We start from the raw sequence: 24,399 nt of genomic DNA, 5'->3' as shown, positions 1-24,399 counted from the left end.
GTTTTACCATTGATAGGCAGTTCTATCCTGGACCAGATCAATGGTTCTTTAGTTATGTACCCCGGTCCCACAAGGTGGCAGTGGTTAAGCCGTTGCTTAAAAAAACCATCACTAGATCCTGTATTAGCAAATTGCAGGCCAATATCCAAACTTCCTTTTATGTCTAAAATTCTTGAGAAGGTGGTGGTGACTCAGTTACTGGAGCACCTGCAGAGAAACAGCCTGTTTGAGATGTTTCAGTCAGGCTTTAGAGCTCATCACAGCACAGAAACAGCACTTCTTAAAGTTACTAATGATCTTCTCATAGCTTCAGATCATGGACTGGTCTCTATGCTGGTTCTGCTGGACCTCAGTGCTGCTTTTGATACAGTTGATCACAGCATCCTGTTACATAGACTGAAACATGTGATTGGGATTAAAGGGACAGCACGAGACTGGTTTAGATCATATTTATCTGATAGATACCAGTTTGCTCATGTCCATGGTGTTCCCTCCTCATACAGTAGGGTTAGCCATGGAGTTCCTCAAGGTTCTGTACTTGGACCAATCCTTTTCACCCTGTACATGCTTCCCTTAGGGAACATTATTCGGCAGCATGAGATAAATTTTCATTGTTATGCTGATGACACTCAGCTTTATTTATCCATGAAACCAGAGGAGACAGAGAAGTTAGTGAAGCTCCAGACCTGTCTTAAAGACATAAAGTCTTGGATGTCTTCAAATTTCCTCCTCCTTAACTCAGGAAAAACTGAGGTCATGGTGTTGGGTCCTGAACCTCTCAGGGATAGATTAGATCACATTATCACTCTAGATGGTATCTCATTAACATCTAGTCTCTCTGTGAGGAATCTAGGACTAATTTTTGACCAAAATCTCTCCTTCAACTCACACGTTAAAACAGTCTCTAGAAGTGCCTTTTTTCACTTGAGAAACATCACAAAGATCAGGAAGCTACTGACGCGGCATGATGCTGAAAAGTTAGTCCATGCATTTGTTGCTTCCAGGCTGGACTATTGTAACTCTTTATTATCAGGGTGTCCAAACAACTCTTTAAGAATCCTCCAGGTGATCCAAAATGCTGCAGCCAGAGTTCTGACAGGTATTGACAAGAGATCACATAACTCCTGTACTGGCATCTGTTCATTGGCTGCCCGTTAAATTTAGAATGATTTTTAATATCCTACAAGGTCCTCAGAGGCCTAACTCCATCCTACCTGGAGGAGCTAGTGACACCTTATCGGCCCAATAGACCACTGCGCTCTCAGAATGCTGGTTTACTTGTGGTCTCCAGAGTCTCTAGAGGTAGAATGGAGGCCGAGCATTTAGCTTCCAGGCTCCCCTGCTGTGGAACCAGCTCCCTGTCCAGGTACAGGAGGCTGGCTCCATCTCTACTTTTAAAATTAGACTTAAAACCTACCTCTTTGAAAAAGCTTATTGTCACTAATTCCATAGTCCCTGTTACTATTATTATTATCATACTTACATTATTATTATCATAATTAAGGGGTCGTCTAATCATTAGGTTAACATCTTAGTTATGCTGCTATAGGCCAAGGCTGCCGGGGTCCAGAAACATGATCACCTGACAGGCCTCTGTCAGCCCACTGGGTCATGGTTTCCTCTCCTCTCCTCTCCTCTCCTCTCCTCTCCTCTCCTCTCCTCTCCTCTCCTCTCCTCTCCTCTCCTCTCCTCTCCTCTCTCTCTACCCTGCCGGCCATCAGCAGGAGGGTCCCCCTACATGAGCCTGGTCCTGCTCAAGGTTTCTTCCTGTGAAAGGGGAGATTTTCCTTGCCACTGTTGCTTGTTGGGGGTCAGGCCCTGGGATTCTGTAAAGTGCCTAGAAACAATTTTGATTGTAAAAGATGCTATATAAATAAATAAAGATTGATTGCTTGCTTGCTTGCTTGCTTGATTGATTGATTGATCGATGGATTGATTGATTGATTGATTGATTGAGATCTCTTTGCTGTAGTTCCATCCATCCAAACACCCTTCCTGCTCTAGGCTGGTGAGGTTGACATCCTTCCCGGGAATATATCCCTCAGCAGAAAGGTTCCGCACCACATCCAGCTTGTACCTGCTGCACTGACTCTGCACCTCCTCACCACCTACTGCAGTGATGGGAATGATGGCATTCCTCCACTCCTCTGTCAGGTTAACGTCCGGAATGAGACAATGGTGTTTCGGCGTCGCCCCGACAAAGACGATGTAAAGGCCATTAAATCCTGTTGAGACAAAGACCATGTTCAGGAGGAAGAATGTGGTCCAGTAATAAGGACCGGTCTGCCCAAGGAACGCGGTGTCTTCATCATAGTCGCCCATTCTTTCCCCCTGCTTTTGAGGGAGAAATAAATGCTCTAAGGTTCTTGAGGGTATGAGAGTGGGGGGGGGGGGATCTGCCAAGAAGAGTCGAGCTCAGTACCAGCGGTGGGGTTGAGCTCAGTGGGGCAGATTTAGCCGGCCCCTCTGCGTGCCGGAGTCAGAGCGGAAAAGCTCGAGTTCAGACCCCCCCCTTTTCTTTTTTTTTTAACAAGGAAGTGACCTCTTCATCAAAGTGTGACATTGTGGGGGGGGGGGGGGGGGGGGGGGGGGGGGGGGGGGGAGCAACTACTCTGAGACTGACACATGCTGATTAGACTGATTTACTCAAAGAAATGTTATTAAAACCCCTTCGAGTGGCCCATCCAACATGAATTTCCCGGCCCAACACCCCTCCGGAGTGATGCTGTTTTTTTTTTTCTGGAAACAACATTCCTCACTTTTAAATACCCAAAGACTCTCACGTGCCCATAATCTAAATGTCGCTAAGCAGTTAGAATCCCATTGGTCTGTTTTTAGGCCACATTAAGCCAAGAATCCTCAGGAAGAAGTTGAGTAGATATCACAGCAACCAGGTTAGTTACAAACTGAGAGGATTAACTAGTGTTCTTTACTTGATTGTATCTATTTTACTGCACAAATATCATGTCACGGAGGTTTGGGATGGAGTTGGGCAGCAGTTAATATTGATTAAACCATTCCTTCATAGGATTCTAGCTATGAAGGAATACTCTGGAATAATATACAGGTAGGTTTGTTGGTCAAATTTTCCATTGGTATTATGCCAAAAATAACCCTCTGCCAGGTTTACCCTCCATCCATTTCAGCGATATATGTTTCCTCGCACAGAATTTAAGAGTTTTTGTCTCTTAGTTGAATATGCTAGTTTAAGCACAAGACAATTTGGCTTTTTATTTAGTTTAATGTAAAAAAAACACCAAGATTCAGCCTATCCACAGTGTCTTCCCTGTCATCATTGTGGGTGCAAATTAGGTTTCCTCTGTCCTGTTATGACTTGAAATATTTGCAGATGGCCAAACCTGTGACCAGGTTGCCTCATCAAAGCCTCTGTGCACGTTATCAGTGCACAGAGGCTTCCTTGGGCATGTTTACCTTATTTAAAAAGAAGATGATCAATGAACAAATTCAATTGAGCTACAGACAAAACATCGATAGAATGCTAATGTCTGTCCTGATGAGCCATTGTTCTAGCCAGCAGAGAGATAGACTGTTTGTATTCTTATGCCAATGACCTTAATCCACTCTAAAGATTGTTTTTTTTACATGTGAATGTGCTGTAGGTTAGTGGCTTTATTCCAGCTAACTTCAATAATAAGTGGATAATGAGCTTAAATGAATAACTCCAAAGAATTTGTGAGGATCCTGTGACCCAACAACCAGCAGTTCCTTTTAAACTTAGGCTGAACACGTCCCTGAACACACGTAACCTGTTTTTTTTTTTTTTTTTCAAAAAGCATTTTTATGGTTTGATCAAAAAAGGAATAATAAAGGTTTATGGATCATTTTCATGGTCTTGAAATAGTGGTGACTGGGTTACATTGATAAAAACATGCTGAGTAAGAGTTTTATACATTCTAAGAAGCTTCTCGTTAAGTCATTAAAATATATAAAAAATAAAAATCATAATTTCTGAGGGAATAAAAGATTTGTGCTCATTGGTGGTGAAATAGCGGCCAGCCAGTGGTGCAGCAGCCAGTCAATGACAAGAGATTCACACATAATTTACCCCATCTGACGCCTTGAAGGCAACAAAGAAGCGCACGTGTCAGAGTAGATAAGCGATACCATCGCCACAAGGGGGCGCTGCTGCAATAATCAACAACTTAGTGCGTTAAAAAAAAGTGAAAACCATAAACATTATTTGGCATTTGGCTATAAACTTACCAACAAAAAAGGAGAAATCTTCAAACAATAAATAAATAAATAAATGAATAAATAAATAAATAAATAAATAAATGAATAAATTAAAAAAAATTGCGCTATTATGTAGAATAAACAGTAAGAGATATCACAAGCTACAGGTGAGCAAAATCTTGGCAGAAGCAACCTTTGCCTTTTAGGATTTGATACTTGAGAGAGATTTCCCTATTGTAATTTAATGGGAAAAAAAATCAGGGTGAGAATGCAAGATAGAAAAGCCTCTAATTAGTTCAAAACCCCATAAAAAAACACTGCTGTCACATTGATTTTGTTTGCTATTGCAGTGAATAATCTCTCTTTCTCTCTTTCTATGTTCTATGTCTCTCTCTCTCTCTCTTGATAATGGATTTTATGATACTTTTGCCCTTTGAGCATTAAGCAACTTTACTGTCTGCCTGTAAACTCAGCATTGGCTAGGCATTTCATGGGGGGACTCCACCGAATAGCATCATCAGGTAAACGTCAACAATGCTTTTCTTTGTGTGTCTGGATTGTTTGTTGAAGGAGATTGTGACCACGGTCAAATCAGAAAGATACAAAAAGCAGTTTTGGTAAGATACAGACTGAGCCTTCATACTTCAAACCAGAGATGACGGAGGCCTGAAAAAAAGTACAATAAATGAGTTTACGTATTTATTTCTTATACACAATCACTCCCCTTCGTACACCCATTATAGAAACATGTATATTTCATGCAATGCAATTTCCCTGTTGCACAGGCAGTAAAATGGTGATTCAGCTATTTTCTCTTCACTTTCATAATGTTGGTGTTCTGAAGCTCTTGTTTCAGAGGTCAGAACCTGACAGATTTTGAAATAAGAAAGGGGTAAGAGGATTAAATCAGATCAGCCAGATGTTGATTTCTACAGAAGCAGGACAGCCTGTACAAGCTGGCTGGCTGGATGCGGAATGGTTCCACCACTTGTCTAACCTTTGACCTTGACACCGGTGGAGTGGCAAAACTTCTCATCCTGGATGGAGCAAGCACGCAACACCCTTTGTGAGTGTGTAAGCAAAAGCTGTGTGTGTGTGTGTCGTGCAGTGGATTGTTGACCTGTCCAGGGTGCATTCCTGTCTCTCACCCTCTGACCCCTGAGACGGATCCATCTTTGACACCACAGCAAAGATTCCGTTCCAGTTTCTGCTCAGGTCCTGATGGAAAATGATTCTGTGGTTTCAGGAACGGGAGGAAACTCATGGTTTTTGTGGAAATTGGAATCCACGCAGTCTCCGACTTCCTTCTGATCTTCTCTCCGTCCTGGACCTTCTTCTGCTGCATGTACTTTCTCGTTGGCTTGGGCAACACCTTCAGTTACTCCAGCACATTCGTGCTAGGTATCTTCCTTCTCGTATTTAGTGACAGGTTAGCCCAAGTTTCCAACTACAGCGCGTTAAGTCGGCGTCATTTTCATCCTGTTTTTGATCTTTAGGATCGGAGCTTTTATCGCCACGGTTACGCAAAACATTCGCCACGCTGGGCGTGAATCTGGGCTTTGCTGTTGGCTACATGATGCTGCCGCTGCTGGCGTTCTTGATTAGAGACTGGAGGATGCTCCTGGTGGCTCTTGCGCTGCCAAACCTACTCTATATACCTTTTTGGTGGTAGGTGGAAGACAAATAATGACTTTATGATGTATTCTAGGAACAAATTGTAGCTCAGGGTGTTTTTTTTATTTCGAACCAAAAGAAAAGGCTATGATGGTTCTTGGCAATGTGTCCCTCTTCCACCTCTTGAGGCAGGTACATCCCTGAGTCTCCTCGGTGGCTGGTGTCCTGCGGGAAAATTGAAGAGGCCGAAGCGATCATCAGAGCTGCCGCAAAGAAAAACAACGTCAAGCCTCCAACGGTCATTTTTACGCCTTTACAGGTCAGAGCCTCTGCCAAAACTCTGCACTTTTTTCTTCGGTTATGTAACAATAATTATTATTTAATGCATGACGTACAAATCCTGGTAACACAACAGACAAAGGGAGCCTGTAGGGCTGCAAGAGTCCGAGTTAAATAGAATTCAAGGAAAAGTTAGTGGGATGAAACAAATGAAGACGATAAAGTTTCCAGTTCATACCCGTTTACCAGCTGCTCTTCTGTTTAATTGCCACTCATTTGGTGCCTGTTTACTCATGTCTGTGTCTTTATTCCTTCCCTTTTATAGGGTAACATTGCATCATGACTTTTCTCCTCCTCTAACCCATTGCTGCCAGGCGGAGGCAAAAATAGAAAGAAAAAATAGTTTTCTGGCATAAAGCTGAAGCTCAGGCCTCATTTATTTTTGCCAACTTTTCTTCCTCCCGCTGATTCCTCCGTGCAAATCCAAACATAACTGAAACTGACAAGATTACATGGAACACGAGACAACACAAAGCATGGAGAGTTACAGGCAGTTATTGAAACGATGAATATTTGAGAATCGATGAATATTTGATAACGCCCTGTAGTGTAGATCTGTTTCTCGCACTCTCGCCTGTTTCCGGTACTAGATTGAACCTTGATCTTCGCCGCTCTGTAAATCATCCCTTTGTTTTGCCTCAGCATGTGTCCATATATCGACAAGCAGCTCTAGAAATGAATGATTTACAGATGTGTATGGGTTTTGTTACCCTGTCCCCCCCACAGAAAGACATCCAGTCTCCTCCAAGAAGCCCCCCAAACATCTGCGAACTGGTCAGTTCACGGAACGTCTGCGGGATCTCCGTCACGCTGTGGCTGCTGTGGTGAGTCCCCACTGTCCCACCTGACCTCCACATTTGGAACAGCGACCCCGGGACTCACAAATACACACGGCGAAGCACACACATGCAGACGTCAGGCGGCCACGCCGATGTGATTTGACAATTACGTTGATGCGCGCTGGCAGCCGCCTTGGTGGGACGTCTGATTAACAACAAATAATGGCCTGTCAGGTGCTGTGAAGAATGCGACTGATGTCCCAATTAGGCGTCATGTAACTGCACAGCAGGCCGGTAGTTTTATAACCTGAACTGTCTGAAAATCGGCATTTACAGTTATTGTGCAGGCAAATCTTGCACATTTTAAATATTAAACTGATCAGCAGCAAACACACAGAGACTAACACATTTTGCCGTCCCTGCAGGCCCACCGTCACCATTACCTACTTGGGCGTTTCGCTGAACACCGGGAACCTTCACGGCAATGCATTCTTGAACTGCTTCCTGTCAGCGCTGGTTGAGATTCCAGCCTACTTTTTATCTTGGGTGTTTTTCCGCTGGTGTTCCAGACGGGTGACGGTTTTCTCAACGCTGTGCATGGCAGGAATGTTCCTGCTCATAATACAGCTGATACCAGCAGGTATGAGTAGCAATGCTGTTTTACAAACATCACCGTGACACTAGAGTAATAGATGTCATTGGTTTGTTTTATTTTAGTTTGTGAGTTTGTGTCATTTTTCCAGGGTTAGGGTTAGGCGGTGGCACCTGACTGGAATAAATACTTGTAAATAATAGTGATGGGCACCACAAAAGCAGTTGTTGGCAAAGATTTGGACCCCATTTTACACTCATTTACACTTATTGTGCTGTGGTTAAGCACGTACCTGGGATACCCCCAGGCTTTCACTTTTATTTTCTACCTCTTACATCTTTACAGGTTTTCCCCAATTTCAGTAATTTATTTTCTTTACCCCCGGTCTCTCAACCTCAACAGATTTGATTCAGCACCCACCTCTCCCCCAGCTCAGTCTCCTCTGCTGCTACCCCAGCCACTGTCTGTGCCCCCAATCCACTGTTACTCCTGTCCCCCATCCCCCTCTCTTATGACTTTCAGCTCACACATAGCTGACTCTTCACACTCTGGCCCATGCCCATCCTCCTCACCAACACCTCCCTGCTCCAGCCTGTTCCTCACAACACACTAGGTGAGGAAGGCCCTGAAGAAGAACAGGGCCAGGTAAGTGACGGGTCCGCATGGCATCAGCTCCAGGCTCCTGACGTCCTGCGCAGACCAGCTGTGTGGGATTTTCAGTCACACGTTCAACTTGAGCCTGAAGCTGGGGAGAGTGCCGCAGCTGTGGAAGACATCCTGCATCGTCCCAGTGCCTAAGACACTGCACCCCGAGGAGCTCAACAGCTACAGGCCGGTAGCTCTGACGTCTCGTCTGATGAAGACGCTGGAGAGACTCATCCTCGCCCACCTGCGTCCACTGGTGAGCTCCTTCATGGACCCGTTGCAGTTCGCCTACCAGCCGAGCATCGGAGTGGACAACGCCATCATCTACTTCCTCCACTCCTCCCTCACTCACCTGGAGAAGGCTGGAAGCACTGTGACGATCATGTTTTTTGATTTCTCCAGTCCATTCAACATCATCCAGCCCAGGCTGCTGGGGGACAAGCTGCAGGTAGCTGGGGTGGATCACCACCTCACAACATGGATTCTGGACTACCTCACACAAAGACCACAATTTGTGAGGGTGAAGGGCTCCGAGTCAGATCGGCTTCTGTGCAGCACTGGTGTCCCGGAGGGAACAGTTCTGGCTCCTTTCCTATTCAACCTCTACACCGCGGATTTTTCATACAGTTCATCATCATGTCACCTCCAGAAGTTCTCTGACGACTCTGTTGCTGTTGGCCTCATCACTGATCGGGACGATATGGAGTACAGAGGACTTATTCAGGACTTTGTGGACCGGAGCCTGCGGAACAACCTCCAGATCAACGCCAGTAAAACCAAGGAGCTGGTGGTGGATCTCCGCAGGCGTAACAACCTCCCGCCTGCACCGGTGAACATCCTGGGAACGGACGTCAATGTGGTGAAGACCTACAAGTACCTGGGTGTTCACTTAAACAATAACCTGGACTGGACTTACACAACACAACCTGGATTTACACAACACAGACACCCTTGTCAAGAAGGGCAATAGCAGACTGTTCCTCCTCAGGAGGCTGAGGTCTTTTGGAGTGCAGGGACCACTCCTGAGGACTTTCTATGACTGTGGTTTGATCAGCCATTTTCTATGGGATAGTCTGCTGGTCTAGCAGCATCATGGACAGGGACATGAGGAGGATGGACAGACTGGTAAGGAGGGCCAGCTCTGTCCTGGGATGTCCCCTGGACTCAGTGGAGGTGGTGGGAAATGGGAGGATGATGGCTAAGCTGTCATCCATGTTGAACAACACGTCCCACCCCCTACAGGACACCCTGACAGCACTGGGCAGCTCCTTCAGTGAGCGGCTGCTCCACCCTCGCTGTGTGAAGGAGAGGTATCGCAGATCTTTCCTGCCGGCTGCTGTCAGACTGCACAATAAACATAATGCTCAACAGCACAGTCTAAATATAAGGATAAGGATAAAAGACTTTATTGATCCCACATCGGGGAAATTGCACATTACAGCGGTAGCCCGTGGTGAACAATACAGAAAAGTACTAAAAGAAAAAAAACAACCTCTTATATTATGTACATTGCTATGTACATTGTACAGTATATACAGAAATTAAAATTATGTACAGAAGGAGTGTCGGACAGTGTGAAGAAAAATTAAGGTGCAAATAAGACATTCCAGAGGTAGGATGATTAGTTAGTGCAAATATGCCAACCCTGGGTTATTGGTGCTACAATTAAGTGTTGTGCATGTTGAACAATCTGACGGCAGTTAGGATGAATGACCTGCGGTAACGTTCCCTTTTACACCGTGGGTGTAACAGTCTGCTGCTGAAGGAGCTGCTTAAGGCCCCCACAGTCTTGTGTAGGGGGTGAGAGGGGGTGTCCATAATTGATGTCAGCTTGGCTAACATCCTCCTCTCACCCACCTCCTCAATGGAGTCCAGAGAGCAGTCCAGAACTGAGCCAGCCCTTCTGACCAGTTTGTTGAGTCTCTTGTCCCTCTCTGAGCTTCCACAGCTCCAGCAGACCATAGCGTAGAAGACCACCTAAGCAGTGACCTGCACACTCCAAAGGACCTCAGTCTCCTCAACAGATGAAGACGACTTTGGCCCTTCTTGTACAGGGAGTCTGTGTTATGAGTCCAATCCAGTTTATTGTTGAGATGAACACCCAGGTATTTGTACTCCTCTACGATCTCAATGTCCAAACCCTGGATGTTCACGGGTGCAATGTGATAAGCCTTCCTACTGAAGTCGATCACCACCTCCTTTGTCTTGCTGGTGTTGATGCGCAGATGGTTCAGTCCACACCAGGCGACAAAGTTGGTGATGACCTCCCTGTACTCCAGTTCGTTCCCCTCAGACACACATCCAACGATGGCTGTATCGTCGGAGAACTTCTGGAGGTGGCAGCTGTCCGAGTTGTGGCTGAAGTCCGATGTGTAGAGAGTGAAGAGGAAGGGAGAGAGAACTGTACCCTGCGGTGCCCCTGTGCTGCAGGCAACCACGTCGGACTCACAGTCACGGAGCCTCACGTACTGTAGTCTGTTGGTGAGGTAGTCGGTGGTCCAGGCAGCTAGGTGACAGTCGACTCCGGCTCCCTCCATCTTCCCTCTCAGCAATGATGGCTGGATTGTGTTGAAGGCACTGGAGAAGTCAAAGAACATGAATATTATATAAATATTATATATTCTGAGATGTATATTGTATTGATATGTATATCGATGTGTATATTGTATATACAGTGATCCCTCGTTTATCGCGGGAGTTGCGTTCCAAAAATAACACGCGAAAAGTGAAATCCGTGAAGTAGTCAGCTTTATTTTTTTTTTTTTTTTTACAATGCAATACTGAGCTATAGAATGAAACCAAAAATCAAAACCTGTTTTAAAGCCCAAAATTTGTTTAAAACAATAATTTTAATCTAGTAATACAAGGTTGGAAACATTGCCACTCGCGTATTTCCCAGTCCCAGCTGTGCCTCTTCGTCCTGACTCTGTTTCTACTGAAGGCGCAGGAGTCTTTCTCCCAGAGAAGAACATTGTTATGGGTAGTTGTTGGCGCTCTTTCTTTTTCTGAGCAAGAAGATTTTTATAAACGGATATGCCACCTTCGATTATATTTGAGAACTGCAATGAACGACTCGCAAAAAAAATCCGTGAAGCAGCGAAGCCGTGAAAGATGAAACGCGATATAGCGAGGGATCATTGTATATATATATGTGTGTGTGTGTGTGTGTGTGTGTGTGTGTGTGTGTATATATATATATATATATATATATATATATATATATATATATATATATATATATATATATATATATATATATATATATCTTTCTCGCCCTCCTGGGCGGTGCCTCATTCCTTCAGACTCGGGTCCTCTACCAGAGGCCTAGGAGTCTGCGCAGGATCTTAGCTGTTCCTAGGACTGCGCTCTTCTGGACAGAGATCTCTGATGTGGTTCTTGGTATCTGTTGGAGCCATCAACTCAGGTTGGGTGTTACTGCCCTTAGTGTCCCGATCACCACTGGGACCACTGTTGCCTTCATGCCCCACATTCTCTCTATTTCCTCCTTCAGCCCTTGGTACTTCTCCAGCTTCTCGTGTTCCTTCTTCCTGATGTTGCTATCACTCAGGATTGCTACATCTATCACCACCACTGTCTTTCTGTGTTTATCCACAACCACTATGTCAGGCTGGTTGGCCACCACCATCTTGTCAGTCTGGATCTGGAAGTCCCACAGGATCTTGGCCTGCTCTTGTGCAGCCATGATTAGTGCCTCTTTGCTGTCTTTCAGTCCGGCCTTTGTCAGCCACTGGTATGTTTTCTCGATATCAGCCACTTCCTCGATTTGTCGGTGGTACATTCCATGCATGGGCTTGTCCTTCCATGATAGCCCCTCAGGTTCCTCCTCCTTGGTGGGCTTTTGTTGCCTGAGGCATTCACTCAGCAGTGGGCCAGTGGGGCCATATATATATTTTTATGTGTGTGTGTGTGTGTGTGAATGTGTATATATTGTATGTATATATTGTATACAGCCTCTATACCATGTACAGGTATACAAGGGCCAATTATCCATTTATCTTGGACTATTGTATTTATATACATCTTTTTTCTGTATATCTTACCCCAAATTTTATTTTATTGTTTTATTTTACTTTTTCTTTTGCTGCTGCGCTGTAAATTTCCCCGTGTGGGACAAATAAAGGAAATCTGAATCTGAATAATGGTTGAGCATTCCCAGGCTGCCTCTGCCATATAACTTCTAATGTAATCCTGTTTCACTCCCTCTAGAACTGATCTATGTAGCCATAGGACTGGAGATGATGGCCAAGTTTGCTGTGACAGTAGCCTTTTCTATCGTGTACGGATACACAGTGGAGCTCTACCCAACCGTGCTGAGAACTACGGCCTTGGGCAGCTGCTCTATGATGGGCAAAATAGGCAGCATCGTTGCCCCTTATTTTATCTACCTACGTAAGTATTATTTTTTTTTTTTTTATTTCTCTGCATTTCTCCGTACTTTGACAAATGGAATGTGTTTGATTACTTGTTTGGTAATGAGTTTGCTTTTAGTATCTGTGTTAGTTTATTAGATCAATAAAAAGAAGAAGCACAATAAACAGAAGAAACATTTATGGCTTTGGAGAGCCTGTTTCTGGTTTTTAAAAGTTCTGAACCAGTTTGACCTGCTTTCCTTCCTCCTAATTTAACAATTTGATAATATTGAATTAAATTTGTTTATATTTTGTATCAATTTACAAAAATGTTTAATCCCGGAGTGAACAGCTATCAGACATTTGGAGCTTTTTTTGATCTGAGTGATTGGGAGCTTAGGAACTTTGAACATGATTAGATTGACATAAAAATAAATCACAATTGTCCAGTTAGACTATTTCCCATTCCAAACTATAGTTCCATCCTCAATTTACTAGAATTAAAATCCCTTGATGATCAAATAAATACTTGTATTAAATCAATTTGATTAAAAATACTTAATAAAAAATTGACCAGCTAGGGTTTGCTGTGACAAACTGCACAATCTGGGATGTAATGTGGGACAAAACATACACATTCATACTTAAAAATTCATTAAATAAACCATGAGAACCCAGAGAAAATCCCTTGAATATAAAGTGCCCATGACACCACTAGAACACCACTACATGCTAACATGTAGCCGGATACAACAGACAAAGGTAAAACAATTCAACACACACCAATGAGCAAAGGTGAAACTGGGCACTTGAGCTTGAACACAGTCATAACATCACGGTGGCCAAAGTTCAGCACCGGGCTCAGGAGTGCAAGACTGCAAAAATCCACCTGACTCAAGACGAAAACCTCGAGATGTGCAGAAATGCTTCACTTCTTTGGTCTTACTCCACACAAAGCAGCCGCAGAAACATTAACTCGGGGACTCAGAGAGGACTTTCACTGATGACCTTAGGGGGGTCTTTCTTTGTTTTCATGGGGCACTTTAAGCTGTGGATGTAAATACAAATAAACAAGGCATCATTTTTTGGGGGGGTCAAAGCATCAGCTTGTTAGCTAGTTATAAAGAAGCTTCACTCTGCTACTTCCACAAATCTCCACATCTGCTTCCTTTGCTGTTTTTCTTGTCTAATGCTTTAGCTCTAAGTTTAATTTATTTCCTTCCTGTTGCATCAATTGGAACAAACCATTTTAATCCCATTTGGAACAAATGGAGATTTTTGTTCATTCTCTTTTGTCCATTATAGCAATGCAAACATTAACAATAGGTGTATTTTTCAGAGTCTATTCCTTTAGTAACCTACCTTCTTGCCTTGGGCATCTCTTCAATGGACTGAGGCAGTTGTTTTCCAAAGGTCTCTGGCAGAAAGAAAGAAGCGACGCCAGTCGCCAAAGTCAGAGTACCCAGGAGGATATAGGGCAGATACTCAAAGGAATCACCTGTGCAAAGAGAAATGAAATGAAGAAATGAAAGTGTCTCTTTGATATTTAGATAATTCAGGTTTTAAAAAGGATGCTGCCCATTTCTCTCACCAATGCTAAACAAAAAAGGTGCAACGCTGCTTCCCACTCTGGAGAGGATTCCGCATGTCCCTGTCGCTGTGCTCCTCAGCACTGTTGGGTATATTTCTGCTCCGTAGACATACAGCAGGCATACACCTGCTGTGAAAGTAAATTTACCCATCAACTCCAGAGCCACAGCAAGACCAGATAGATCTAAAAAAACAAACAAACTGTCAGAACATTCCTCCTCGACTGATGATGGATATGGATTCTCTTTATTATACTATCAAAGTACCGTACGTTCAGGCACCAGTTGAATGAGGAACAGTGCCAATGAGCCAGTGAAGAAGACCAGGATGGTTACTGGTCGCCGTCGACAGTACTGCAACGCCAGCCATGCAAAGACGTACGCCGGAATCTCGATAGCGGCAGACATGAAACAGCTGATATAAGGGTTAGCGTGAAGCTGGGACGTGTTCAGTGTCAAGCCGTAATATCCAAACCTCAGGGTAAACCTTGAACGATAGAAATGCACTTTTTTTAAAGAAAAAAAAGGACTTTTCACGACTCATTTATTTACAATAATAGAGATCTAACATTTAGGACCCACAGTAAATGAAGTATCCAATATTTTCAAGCATATGTCCCGACACATCTGGAATGGGAATGCCACCCTCATGCAGGCTGATTCTAACAGTGCACATCTGGCCTGAAATACTGGCCTGTCTACTACTATCACTAAGAGAATGTGGCACATTCATGGCCAACACCATCCTGGAGGCGGTGCAAGATTGAAACAATTTAAGATGAGATAGCACCTCAACCTCGGCTATGCAAAAACTCAAAACAAGCCAAGAACCAGCCAAAACAAGTAGATCTGTGGCCTCCACCTGCAAATTCAGGGTTGCAATGCTAACTGCCCTTTCTTCCCACCCCCTGGCTCCTCCATTCAAACGACTGCAGGTGAAACTGAGTCGGCAGACAGATATCCCAAAAGTGTGACTTATTTAGAGTTACACTGTAATGACTGCAGGATATAGCTTTGGAAAATGTTCTTAGCGCCTCAGCTGTGATACCAAACAGCAGGCTGTGTTGACCTTACATGTCCTTTCTGTCTGCCTGTTTCCTGCCAGATGTTCCCAGCTGAAAAGCATTTAAATGAGGGGAACATTTTCAGCTCTGATTTCCATTGAAATCAGATGAGCAGAAGCGTGGATACATCTTTGTATTTTGTTGTAGATGCAGGACAAGAGTTTACTCACCACACCAGGCAAGTAATCAGAGTTATCTTTCTGATGTGTCGCGTCTTCACCAGGTCAAAGACATTGTGTTGCACGCGGGTGGTCGTTTTCTCTTTCGTCTGCAAGAAGCACCGGCAGAAAATAAGAGATAAGTTTTTGATCACCGACGAGTGTCAATGCAGCAGCAAATGTACCGATACGGTTCGAGCTGAACGCACAAGTGTCGTTTCATCAAAGATGATCTCGGGAGCCTCAACGTTGTTCATCCTGGCCACTTTTCTCAGTATGGCATCTGCTTCTGCGACTCTGCCCTGAGAGAGCAGCCATCGTGGAGACTCTGGGACAAACCTGTTCATTTAACAGAGAAACACGCTGTGTCTGGATCGAGAGGTTGCTACACAGACCAAAGAACATGGTGGGAAAGCATGAAGTCAAAGCATTATTTTGCTGACTTTTTGTACCTACATTTTATCAGCATTTAAAAATTTGACATAACAAAAAAGCTGACAGATCGACACAATCAACACACGAGAGAGCAAAATAATAATAATAATAATTACAAATTGAAACCTACCACCAAAAGAAAAGGCTCATGAGGTTTGTCGGAAAAATAGCGAATAGGAGAGATTTCCAATCCCTTAAAAAGTATGCAAAGAGAGGGAGGAGCATGTAGCCCATCGCAAAGCTTAGACATATACCCAACGATGAAAAGAGGACTCGAACTTTGCCAGTCAAGATTTCCGTTCCTGTATAGAAAAAGGATGGAGAAGTGCAGGAAACATTAGTGGTATAAAACAGGAAGTCTTTACACTTTATCAATACAGAAATGTCTCTTGATGAATTACAGAAAATATCATTTACCCAGCACAAAACAGGAAATGTAAGAACTGATGCGCGCTATGCCATTAATGCAGAAAAAGATGGAAAACATTGTCCAAGAAACTGAAAGGACTTGAATCAGTACAGAAAATGCCTGGACGGCCATCATTGCAAAGAAGACAGGTTTCCGGCCAAACCTATAGTAGGAATCCAAACAAGAACGAGTTTAGAACAATGACAGCAAATTAAACATGAATTCAAAGCAAAAAAATATCATTTCACATTTGTTTAAAAACTAATGCAGGGGAAATGTTTACTTTGGATGCATAAGACTGAATCATTTCCAGGACCAGAGCCCTGCCGCAGCATCATGCAATTGAAGGATTTCATGATTTAAGTACCTGTCTGAGAGCGGCCCCGTGATCAAGGCTCCCACCAATAATCCCAGGAGGTAAATAGTGGAGGTGAGTGGTGCCTTCCACTGGTTGCTACAGACCAGGTCAAACTGGAACATCAGCAGGTAGAGAATTAAGCAGATATTACAAGACGATTCGGGAATTAAACTTTCATTACTGGACAGTTTTGTCTATGCAGCCTCAATTGTGTTTTAATGATTGACTTTGTGCTGTGAGCTGTGAGCATCTAAACAGTGTTGCTTCCAATGAGTTGATCTTCTTTAAGCCAGGTTTGTTAAGGTCCCTACTTTCAGATTAATGTAATTTTAAGAGTTTCTGAGTTTTAAGATAATAAACTTGACACTGACCTCAGTAACTATGGTCGACTGGTAGGTTTCTTTACTGTAGGTCCAACCATCCAAACAGCCCTCCTGCTCCAGGCTTGTGAGGTTGACATCTCTGCCTGGTACCAGGCCCTGATCGGACAGATTTCTGATCACATCCAGCCGGTATCTGCTGCATTTGCTGCGTCCTAGTTTCCCGTTCACTACCTGAGATGAGGGGGGACAACATGAAGTTGGAGAGGCCAGGCTTTAAATTGAAAACACAGCCGCCAGCACTTTTGAAATCCATAGTTCCCTTTCATGGGCACAATTGCACTGAAGTCAACCTTCTAACACTTTACTGTTTAGCTTGGGCCTACTTCTTGTGTTAAGTTGGAAAAAGGTAACAATTTTTTCTTCCAAGCTGTTTTTCCAACGTAACAACGTTGGAACATCAGCCCAACAACTACTGGCCGTTTTAAAGAGGAGTATTATTTGAGTGAGGGACAGGATGTGTGTGTAAATGTTGACTAAAACTAAGCAGATCCCCCCTAAGCTTAGCTTTGACCATCATGCACTTTTATTATTTATTTATTTTTCTCTCTCTTTCAAGCCCTTGAAAAAATAGTCAAAGCACATTCCAGATTTTTATGAGTGCAATTGTTGAACAATACAGATTACGTCATGTGAAGAGCTGGCAGTCAAAAGTTTTATTGACATTCTGAATTGTCTGGATGACAGAAGGGTCAGCCAGTAGTATCAATGTCTTTGTCATTAACGTTAACTACTGCAGCCATATGTGCCTGCATTTCCAGGCACCCAAAAGAGCCCAGGGACCACTGCATCAGCATATCTGACAGTGGGTCTGAGGTTCATCCTGGACAGGAAGAACAAGCCTCCCTTTACCTCTACCCACCATCATACTGATCCTGCTGGAGGACTGGTGCGGGACACAGGAAAAAGGCAAACAAAAAGGTAAAGGGGAGAGAAATGGTATGCAACAAACATCTGTAATACATTTTCAGGTGTTGGGTGCATACCATTTGGGAAGGGATTTCCCTATTGATTCTGTCTGTTTGTCCCTTTGGCATTGTTAATAAAACAGAACAAAAGAACAAGTACTTAATTTCTCTCCACATTTTTTTTGTACAGAAGTTTCAGTCAGTCAAAACAGGTCATATTCTTTCCAAGGCCACTATGCTCCTGGTAAAGCAGAGAAGAGGACTAAAAACTAACTGGTTTATTGACATTTTAGATAGAACCTTCGTATAAAACCTATACAAAAGGGGACAATATATGTATTGAAATAAAGGAAAAATCTTTATAACTTTTAATCCGTAATTGTCCATGTTTCTCATGGGCACATTAATACATGAAAGTATCACAAAGGGCTGTAAAAGCTTCTTCAGTTCTGAACAATTTGGTGGGAGCTGACACTCTGTAAAATTGTCAGTTCATCACCAGATGGAAGGATCAGACTTGGACAGTATGGCTCAAACTTTTTAGAGAAATATATTTGCATTCTTTATTTCAAGATGTTTCTTTTTTCTTAAAAAAAAGCTTGATTACCTCTTCTGGGATAGTGGCATTTAACCATTCCTGGGTGAGGTTGACCTCGGGAATCCGGCAATGGTGATCAGGATTGTCGCCCACAAAAACAATATTGAACGACACAAGTCCATTTGGCACAATGCTGGTGCAAAGGAGAAAAAAAATCAGTTTCTGGAAGCATCTCCACTGACCCACAAAAGCAACGACGCTTTCATAATTCATCATTTTCCAAGAACCAAATATCTGAACCTCAGGAAATGCAAGCAATTTACAAGACGGATGTTTTCTTTGACAATGAAAATGAGAGTGAGGAGCTCTGTGGCAGCACAAGTTTTATAAGCCTCTGAAGTACAGGTGTAAGCCAGCCCCTGAGCAGTGAGCTCCACCCCATGGAAATGCACACAAATGTACAAACAATTGTCATTTATATTTCACCCTAAAGGCACCAAGATAAATTAGAAACATAATCAATTGTGTCATCTCAGAACTGCGGCTTGGCTTATAATTTCTATTGCATACTTAAGGAATCTCTTTCATGTTCGGACAGTTTTCCTTTTAACCTTCTCCAGCGTTTCCACTAAAGTCTGCTCCAGACTTTCAGTCACTGACAGCATTCATCACTGCATCTTCATTCTCTCACTGCAAAAACCTAGAATGTACACGTTCCAAACTTCCGTACTGATGCCTGGAAGCTTTGCTTTGCTCTCCATTTTGTCACCACAACAGTATCTCTGCCACATCTCCATTTTTTTGTTCTTCAAGAAATTTGCAGCACCGTTTCCACAGGGATGCTAAAAGAAGGTGGTATTAAATTGGGTCATTGGATTGTGACTGGAACTACAGGTTAAAAACCCGTGATTATAATCGTCATTCAGTGGCTGTGGTTTTATTTCAAATCATCAAATTATGAAGTGTAGCACCCAAAACATGTGGTGCAATGAATGAGACACACAAAACAGAGCCACAAATCAAAAGCGATTGTTTCTTTGGTCTAACAGGGATGACAGTTGCATTGTTTAGATTCCAAACAGATGTTATTTGTCATCTTGAAACAATGTCAGGTGTAAAAAAGGAGTTTGACATACAGGATTTTTGCCATGCAGTGTATGCTGCAAATATGTCAGACAGGCATATTTGTAAGCAAAGCAACAGCTTTTTTAGAAGAATGCTTGTTGACAGATGAACTATTTTAGCCGTTTGTGGATTATTAAATGGGGAAACTATTTAAGAGCAGTAAAAAAGGAATAAATAAAAAGGTCAGAGTAAAAAAACAAACTGCCGGTCCCACTTGAGTTTCACTGGATTCAGAAAGTCTCTTTCTATAAAAATATTACATCCGGTCGCACTGGATTTTTCCCTCTTTTTCACAGTTCTGTGTAACAGCCCTAAACCTGTGCAGACTTCTTCTCAGAAAACAAGTTGGGAAAGGAAATAACGCCTCAAAAAGTCGTTAAAAGCAAAAAAGAGACTAAAGAAACTTTAACAGTCAGGGGTATGGGTCGTAAATTGCCTTCTTGAGTTTAAACATATTTTTTTCTCAGCTATTCCCTGTGATTCATTGTGAAAGACTGAAGCTGATTAAAGCAGCAAATGAACATTATTTGTGCTGATGAGTATGAGCAGCGTCAACATGAGTGTTTGGGAATTGTGTAATATAACAGCTACGTTCCTAGCGCCTTAAGAGGGCTCAGATAGCTGACTCAACATGCCACAGGCGTATTAATTAACATCAGCAATGCACACATGGAAAGTCTCTGCATGCCCTTTGGAACAGCACTCTTCCACTCGCTGTGTCTCCTTGTTAAGGGTGGTTCTCAGCTGCACCTTTAGAGCCAAAATGTTGCTGTGCTCAATATTAAAGAGAGTCAAGACATTTTAAAACTTGTATTTTCGGATGTCCTAAGAAGGATGTGACCTGTGTTCTGTACATGTAAATGTTATATAATTCCATTGACATAGTTAACATTTTAGCTTTCATCATGGCTAATGTTTTTGTACATTAGCTATTGTAAAGAGTCGAAGGGGCAAACATCTAGAGGAGCATCTAATAATTAATAACACATTTGCAAGTGTATTAGATAATTCAGCCACAAACCTTAATGTGTGTGTGTGTGTGTGGTGGTGGTGAGGGGGCTAACACATTATATACAAATTATGTAGAAAAACAGCAATTCTTAGCTACCCATGAAACCACCAGTAATAGAGTTCATATTTTGAGTTAATCTACAATGCACAGTGGCACCTCCCATACAGTTTCTACCCTTTTTTCACATCTGTTGTGTTTCATAGTCATACTGGGATCAATGCTATAAACATTTTTTCTATTTTTAAACAAATCCCCAAGATTTTATTGGAGTAACTTATATGTAGCTAGGACCAGAAAAGATGGGGTGTTAGACTCAAACAAGGGTGAAAACAATGGTATCTGCTCTCTGCAAAATCCCACTCCTTTTTTTGCTTCTGTATTTCTTCGTGTGCTCCCTCGACATTTTAAGTTCTGCTTTCCAGCTAGCAGGAGGTAAGAACTTTCATCACTACTAGTCTTCATTGGGACATCATCGCTCTTTAAAGTACCTGCACGGAAACAGAAATGAATTCTACTCTTTATATCTTTTTTCCACTGCTGTTTATGCCTCATCAGGGTTCTGGAATTCATCTTGAACTGGTGGCCACTTAGCAATAGATCTTATCTGCTCTCTTGTCTCCACCCAGGCAGAGTAGCCGGGGATATCTTCCAGCAAAATGTTATTTTTTCAAATCCAGTCGCAGGGCTGATGGTGGGAATACTGATGACAGTGTTAGCGCAGAGCTCCTCAACATCTACCTCCATCATAGTCAGCCTGGTCTCCTCTGGTTGTGAGTCCAAGCATCATCACAGTTTCACCTAGTTTCAGAAAGTTGATGCTACCCAGATCTTATTGTTTGTTGGTGCAGTGCTAAATGTTCAGTCGGCCATTCCTATCATCATGGGCTCCAACATTGGAACGTCCGTCACCAACACTATTGTTGCGCTCATGCAGGTGGCAGAGAGAGATGAGTTTGAAAGGTGAACATCTGAATGTTTGTGCTCTGAAACGTGCATGGCAAAAACAAAAGACTTAATCTCTCTCTATTCCAGGGTTTTTTCTGGTGCTACAGTCCATGACTGCTTTAACTGGCTGTCCGTTTTAGTGCTCCTCCCTCTGGAAGCCGCTAGTGGGTTGTTGATGCGGGTGTCACAGGCTATGGTCAATGTTCTGCAGCTTGGCAGTGAAAACAAAGCTCCAGAACTTCTGAAGATCCTTACAGACCTGCTCACAAAAACTATAATTCAGGTACCCCATCAAGTGAACAGTAAAAAGTTGTTAACTGCACACAGAACTGTCATGATAACATCAGCCATTGGATGGATGGTTACTTTTTCCCCAAGAGTTAAATATTATTAAAATCCTACTCAACTACAACCAGGCAAAGGTCTTCAGGTTTGTCAGATAAAGAAGAGCAATTAGATAATCCCTAGAGACTAGATACCATAGATAAAACCAGCAGCAAACCATGAGATGAAATACAACACATGACATAATGTCACCATTTTTCTTGTTTATCTTGATCAGTCAGTCATTGCAGCCTTTACTGCAGGGGACCAGAGTGTGAGGAACAAGAGCCTGGTGAAGCAGTGGTGTCAAAGCATGGCCCCAAAGGTGTCTGCTCTTGACGGTTTTTCCAATTTCCTGTTGCTTAAATACACATTCAACATGCAACCTAGACTTTTTTAAATTTGTAAACACCCTCCCCAATAAAACCTCTAATGCCTCATGCTGTTGTTTGTTTTAACAGAACAATGAAAGAACATGAGGGATATACAACAATTCAGACCACACAACGAAATGTAAGCCATCTTTACTCTGAGATATTTGTTACATACCAACACTGTTATTCGTGCCATTTGTGCCATGTTCCCTCTCTGCCAGGTAGGCATCTCTTCGTGAACTGTACATTGTCAGACTTGGAGATCGGTTTAATCCTCCTGGCTTCCTCTCTGTTGGTGCTGTGTTGCTGCCTAATAATATTGGTTAAACTGCTCAACTCTCTCCTGAAGGGCCAGTTGTCCCAAGCTATCAATAAAGTTGTAAATACAGGTAAAAAAAACAAACAAAAAAAATAAAGCTGCAAGACCACCAAAGTCACCATCCAATCCAAGCTTAGAAGATTGTTCATTTCCATCTGGCAGATTTCCCGTTCCCTTTTACGTGGCTGGCGGGTTATATGGTACTGTTAGTGGGGGCGGGCATAACCTTTCTGGTCCAGAGTAGTTCTATTTTTACCTCTGCAATCACTCCACTCATAGGTAACACACACACTCACCAAAATACACACTCATATCCTGGAAACTCACATATATAAATATTGTAGTAGAAATTTCCATGCAGGTGTGGAGGCTGTTTTCATTGTTTGCCTAAGATGAGTAGATAAAACATCATCTGCATTAGAAAAGCGGGGTCTGGTTTAAAGAGGCACAATGCACACACACTCTTTTTACTGTACAGAATCAGTTTATTCATCATAGCTGCCATTTGAATACTTCTTCTATAGCCGAATTTGGAAAGCTGACTATGCCACTAAGAGACATGGCTAAAATTATTGTTGCTAATTATGCCATTTTTTTCAGGCATCTGGGTAATCAGCATTGAAAGAGCTTACCCTCTAACACTTGGGGCCAACCTCGGAACCACGACAACAGCCATACTCGCAGCTTTGGCTAGTCCTGGTGACAAACTAGCAGCCGCCACACAGGTACAAGGATACTGAGTGTATCATATGCAACAATGATTTCTATATAATTAAACCTTTCTTTTTCAGGTTGCTTTATGTCATTTTTGCTTTAACCTCCTCGGTATTCTGCAAACCTGCCACACATCTACCCATCCATATGGCCCATGCACTAGGCAGATGCACTGCAAGGTCTGCAATAACAATAAAAGCTGTTAAATGAACCATAAAAAAGAAATCAAAGTTATTTTATTCTTAAACAGGTATCGATGGTTTGCGGTCCTCTACCTTCTGCTGTGCTTCCTGCTTCTTCCAGCCCTTGTTTTTGCTGTCTTCATGGCAGGATGGGAGGTGATGGCAGGGATCGGAGGACCAGTGATTGTTCTGATCATATTTGTCACGACAGTGAATATACTCCAACTATACATGCCTGATTGTTTACCAGCTGTCCTGTAGAACTGGGATTTTTTCCCCATCTGGATGACATCACTGCAGCCCATCGATGACCTCATTACTCGAATGTCGCGGGTGTGCAGACAAAATAGAGGTAAATAATTTGAGTGAAATGTTGCCACCATTTGAGCTCTTTATCCCTTTCTATAAGTGAGACAGTGTCACCATGTTTTTTGTCATTTGGAAAAGTTCTTGTGGATTTACCATCCTTGAGGATGTTCTTTATGTGTTGTTCCTAGGATGGTGGAGAATACACAGGAACCGATCAACAACACCACTAGAGCGTGGAACTGTCCACACTGTGACAAATGTCAAAGGAAATAGTAACCAGAGCGAGGAAGGCCAGGAGACTGAAGCATGTTGGCAGGTAGAACAACAAATATACCAACCGGTATGTCCTTATTGTACTCAGGAGAGGACATACCACATTAAAGCAGGGGCGTTCATCAGCACTCGACTGTAGGGTTATCACCTGAAGGAAGCAGGACTTGACTCATCTCTCAAGACAAAATGTGTTAATTTGTGTGTTAAAGTGCAGAAAACACCTGTCCCGATGTTGGGGTTCTTCTACATTGTGAAACTTAGACACAGTATATATACACTCAGTATATACTCATATGTACTTTGCGTTTTGTAAGGTCAAACAAAGTGATGGATCTCTGACAGACAGACGGTAATCTTACTCCACTGTATTGGGAAAAAACACAATTTTAAATGGAAGCAAAAACCAAAAGGGCCGATTGTTCCATGTGACTCAATCCACAACTCAATAAC

At 42.8% G+C, this 24,399-nt stretch overlaps 3 protein-coding genes and 1 pseudogene across 3 annotated transcripts; 3 read left to right on the top strand and 1 right to left on the bottom strand.

Annotated features, from left to right (window-relative positions):
* Positions 1 to 5,313: 5,313 nt before the first annotated feature.
* On the top strand, positions 5,314 to 8,033 carry LOC105417468 (solute carrier family 22 member 5-like). Its single transcript, XM_029848690.1, has 6 exons — positions 5,314 to 5,595; positions 5,691 to 5,862; positions 6,001 to 6,127; positions 6,874 to 6,971; positions 7,352 to 7,566; positions 7,921 to 8,033. Exons 1-6 carry the CDS (start codon positions 5,457 to 5,459, stop codon positions 8,031 to 8,033), a joined length of 864 nt encoding a protein of 287 aa, XP_029704550.1. The 5' UTR covers positions 5,314 to 5,456.
* A 4,628-nt stretch (positions 8,034 to 12,661) lies between these two features.
* LOC101074509 (solute carrier family 22 member 5-like) lies at positions 12,662 to 18,747 on the bottom strand. Its single transcript, XM_029848183.1, has 11 exons — positions 18,442 to 18,747; positions 16,918 to 17,100; positions 16,556 to 16,659; positions 16,197 to 16,351; positions 15,910 to 16,081; positions 15,554 to 15,683; positions 15,357 to 15,454; positions 14,395 to 14,609; positions 14,125 to 14,307; positions 13,896 to 14,031; positions 12,662 to 13,581 (listed from the first exon to the last, which is right to left on the bottom strand). Exons 1-11 carry the CDS (start codon positions 18,646 to 18,648, stop codon positions 13,518 to 13,520), a joined length of 1,647 nt encoding a protein of 548 aa, XP_029704043.1. The 5' UTR covers positions 18,649 to 18,747; the 3' UTR covers positions 12,662 to 13,517.
* LOC115252618 (sodium-dependent phosphate transport protein 2A-like) lies at positions 17,013 to 22,610 on the top strand. The gene is made up of 7 exons (XM_029848184.1): positions 17,013 to 17,847; positions 21,136 to 21,279; positions 21,358 to 21,469; positions 21,542 to 21,737; positions 22,017 to 22,103; positions 22,240 to 22,291; positions 22,378 to 22,610. Exons 2-6 carry the CDS (start codon positions 21,198 to 21,200, stop codon positions 22,255 to 22,257), a joined length of 495 nt encoding a protein of 164 aa, XP_029704044.1. The 5' UTR covers positions 17,013 to 17,847; positions 21,136 to 21,197; the 3' UTR covers positions 22,258 to 22,291; positions 22,378 to 22,610.
* On the top strand, positions 22,356 to 23,906 carry LOC101074286 (sodium-dependent phosphate transport protein 2A-like; annotated as a pseudogene).
* Positions 23,907 to 24,399: the final 493 nt, after the last annotated feature.

This window comes from Takifugu rubripes, chromosome 15 (genome assembly GCF_901000725.2).
Source record: "Takifugu rubripes chromosome 15, fTakRub1.2, whole genome shotgun sequence".
Taxonomy (NCBI): domain Eukaryota; kingdom Metazoa; phylum Chordata; class Actinopteri; order Tetraodontiformes; family Tetraodontidae; genus Takifugu; species Takifugu rubripes.
This window is presented reverse-complemented; position numbering and strand designations above follow the sequence as displayed.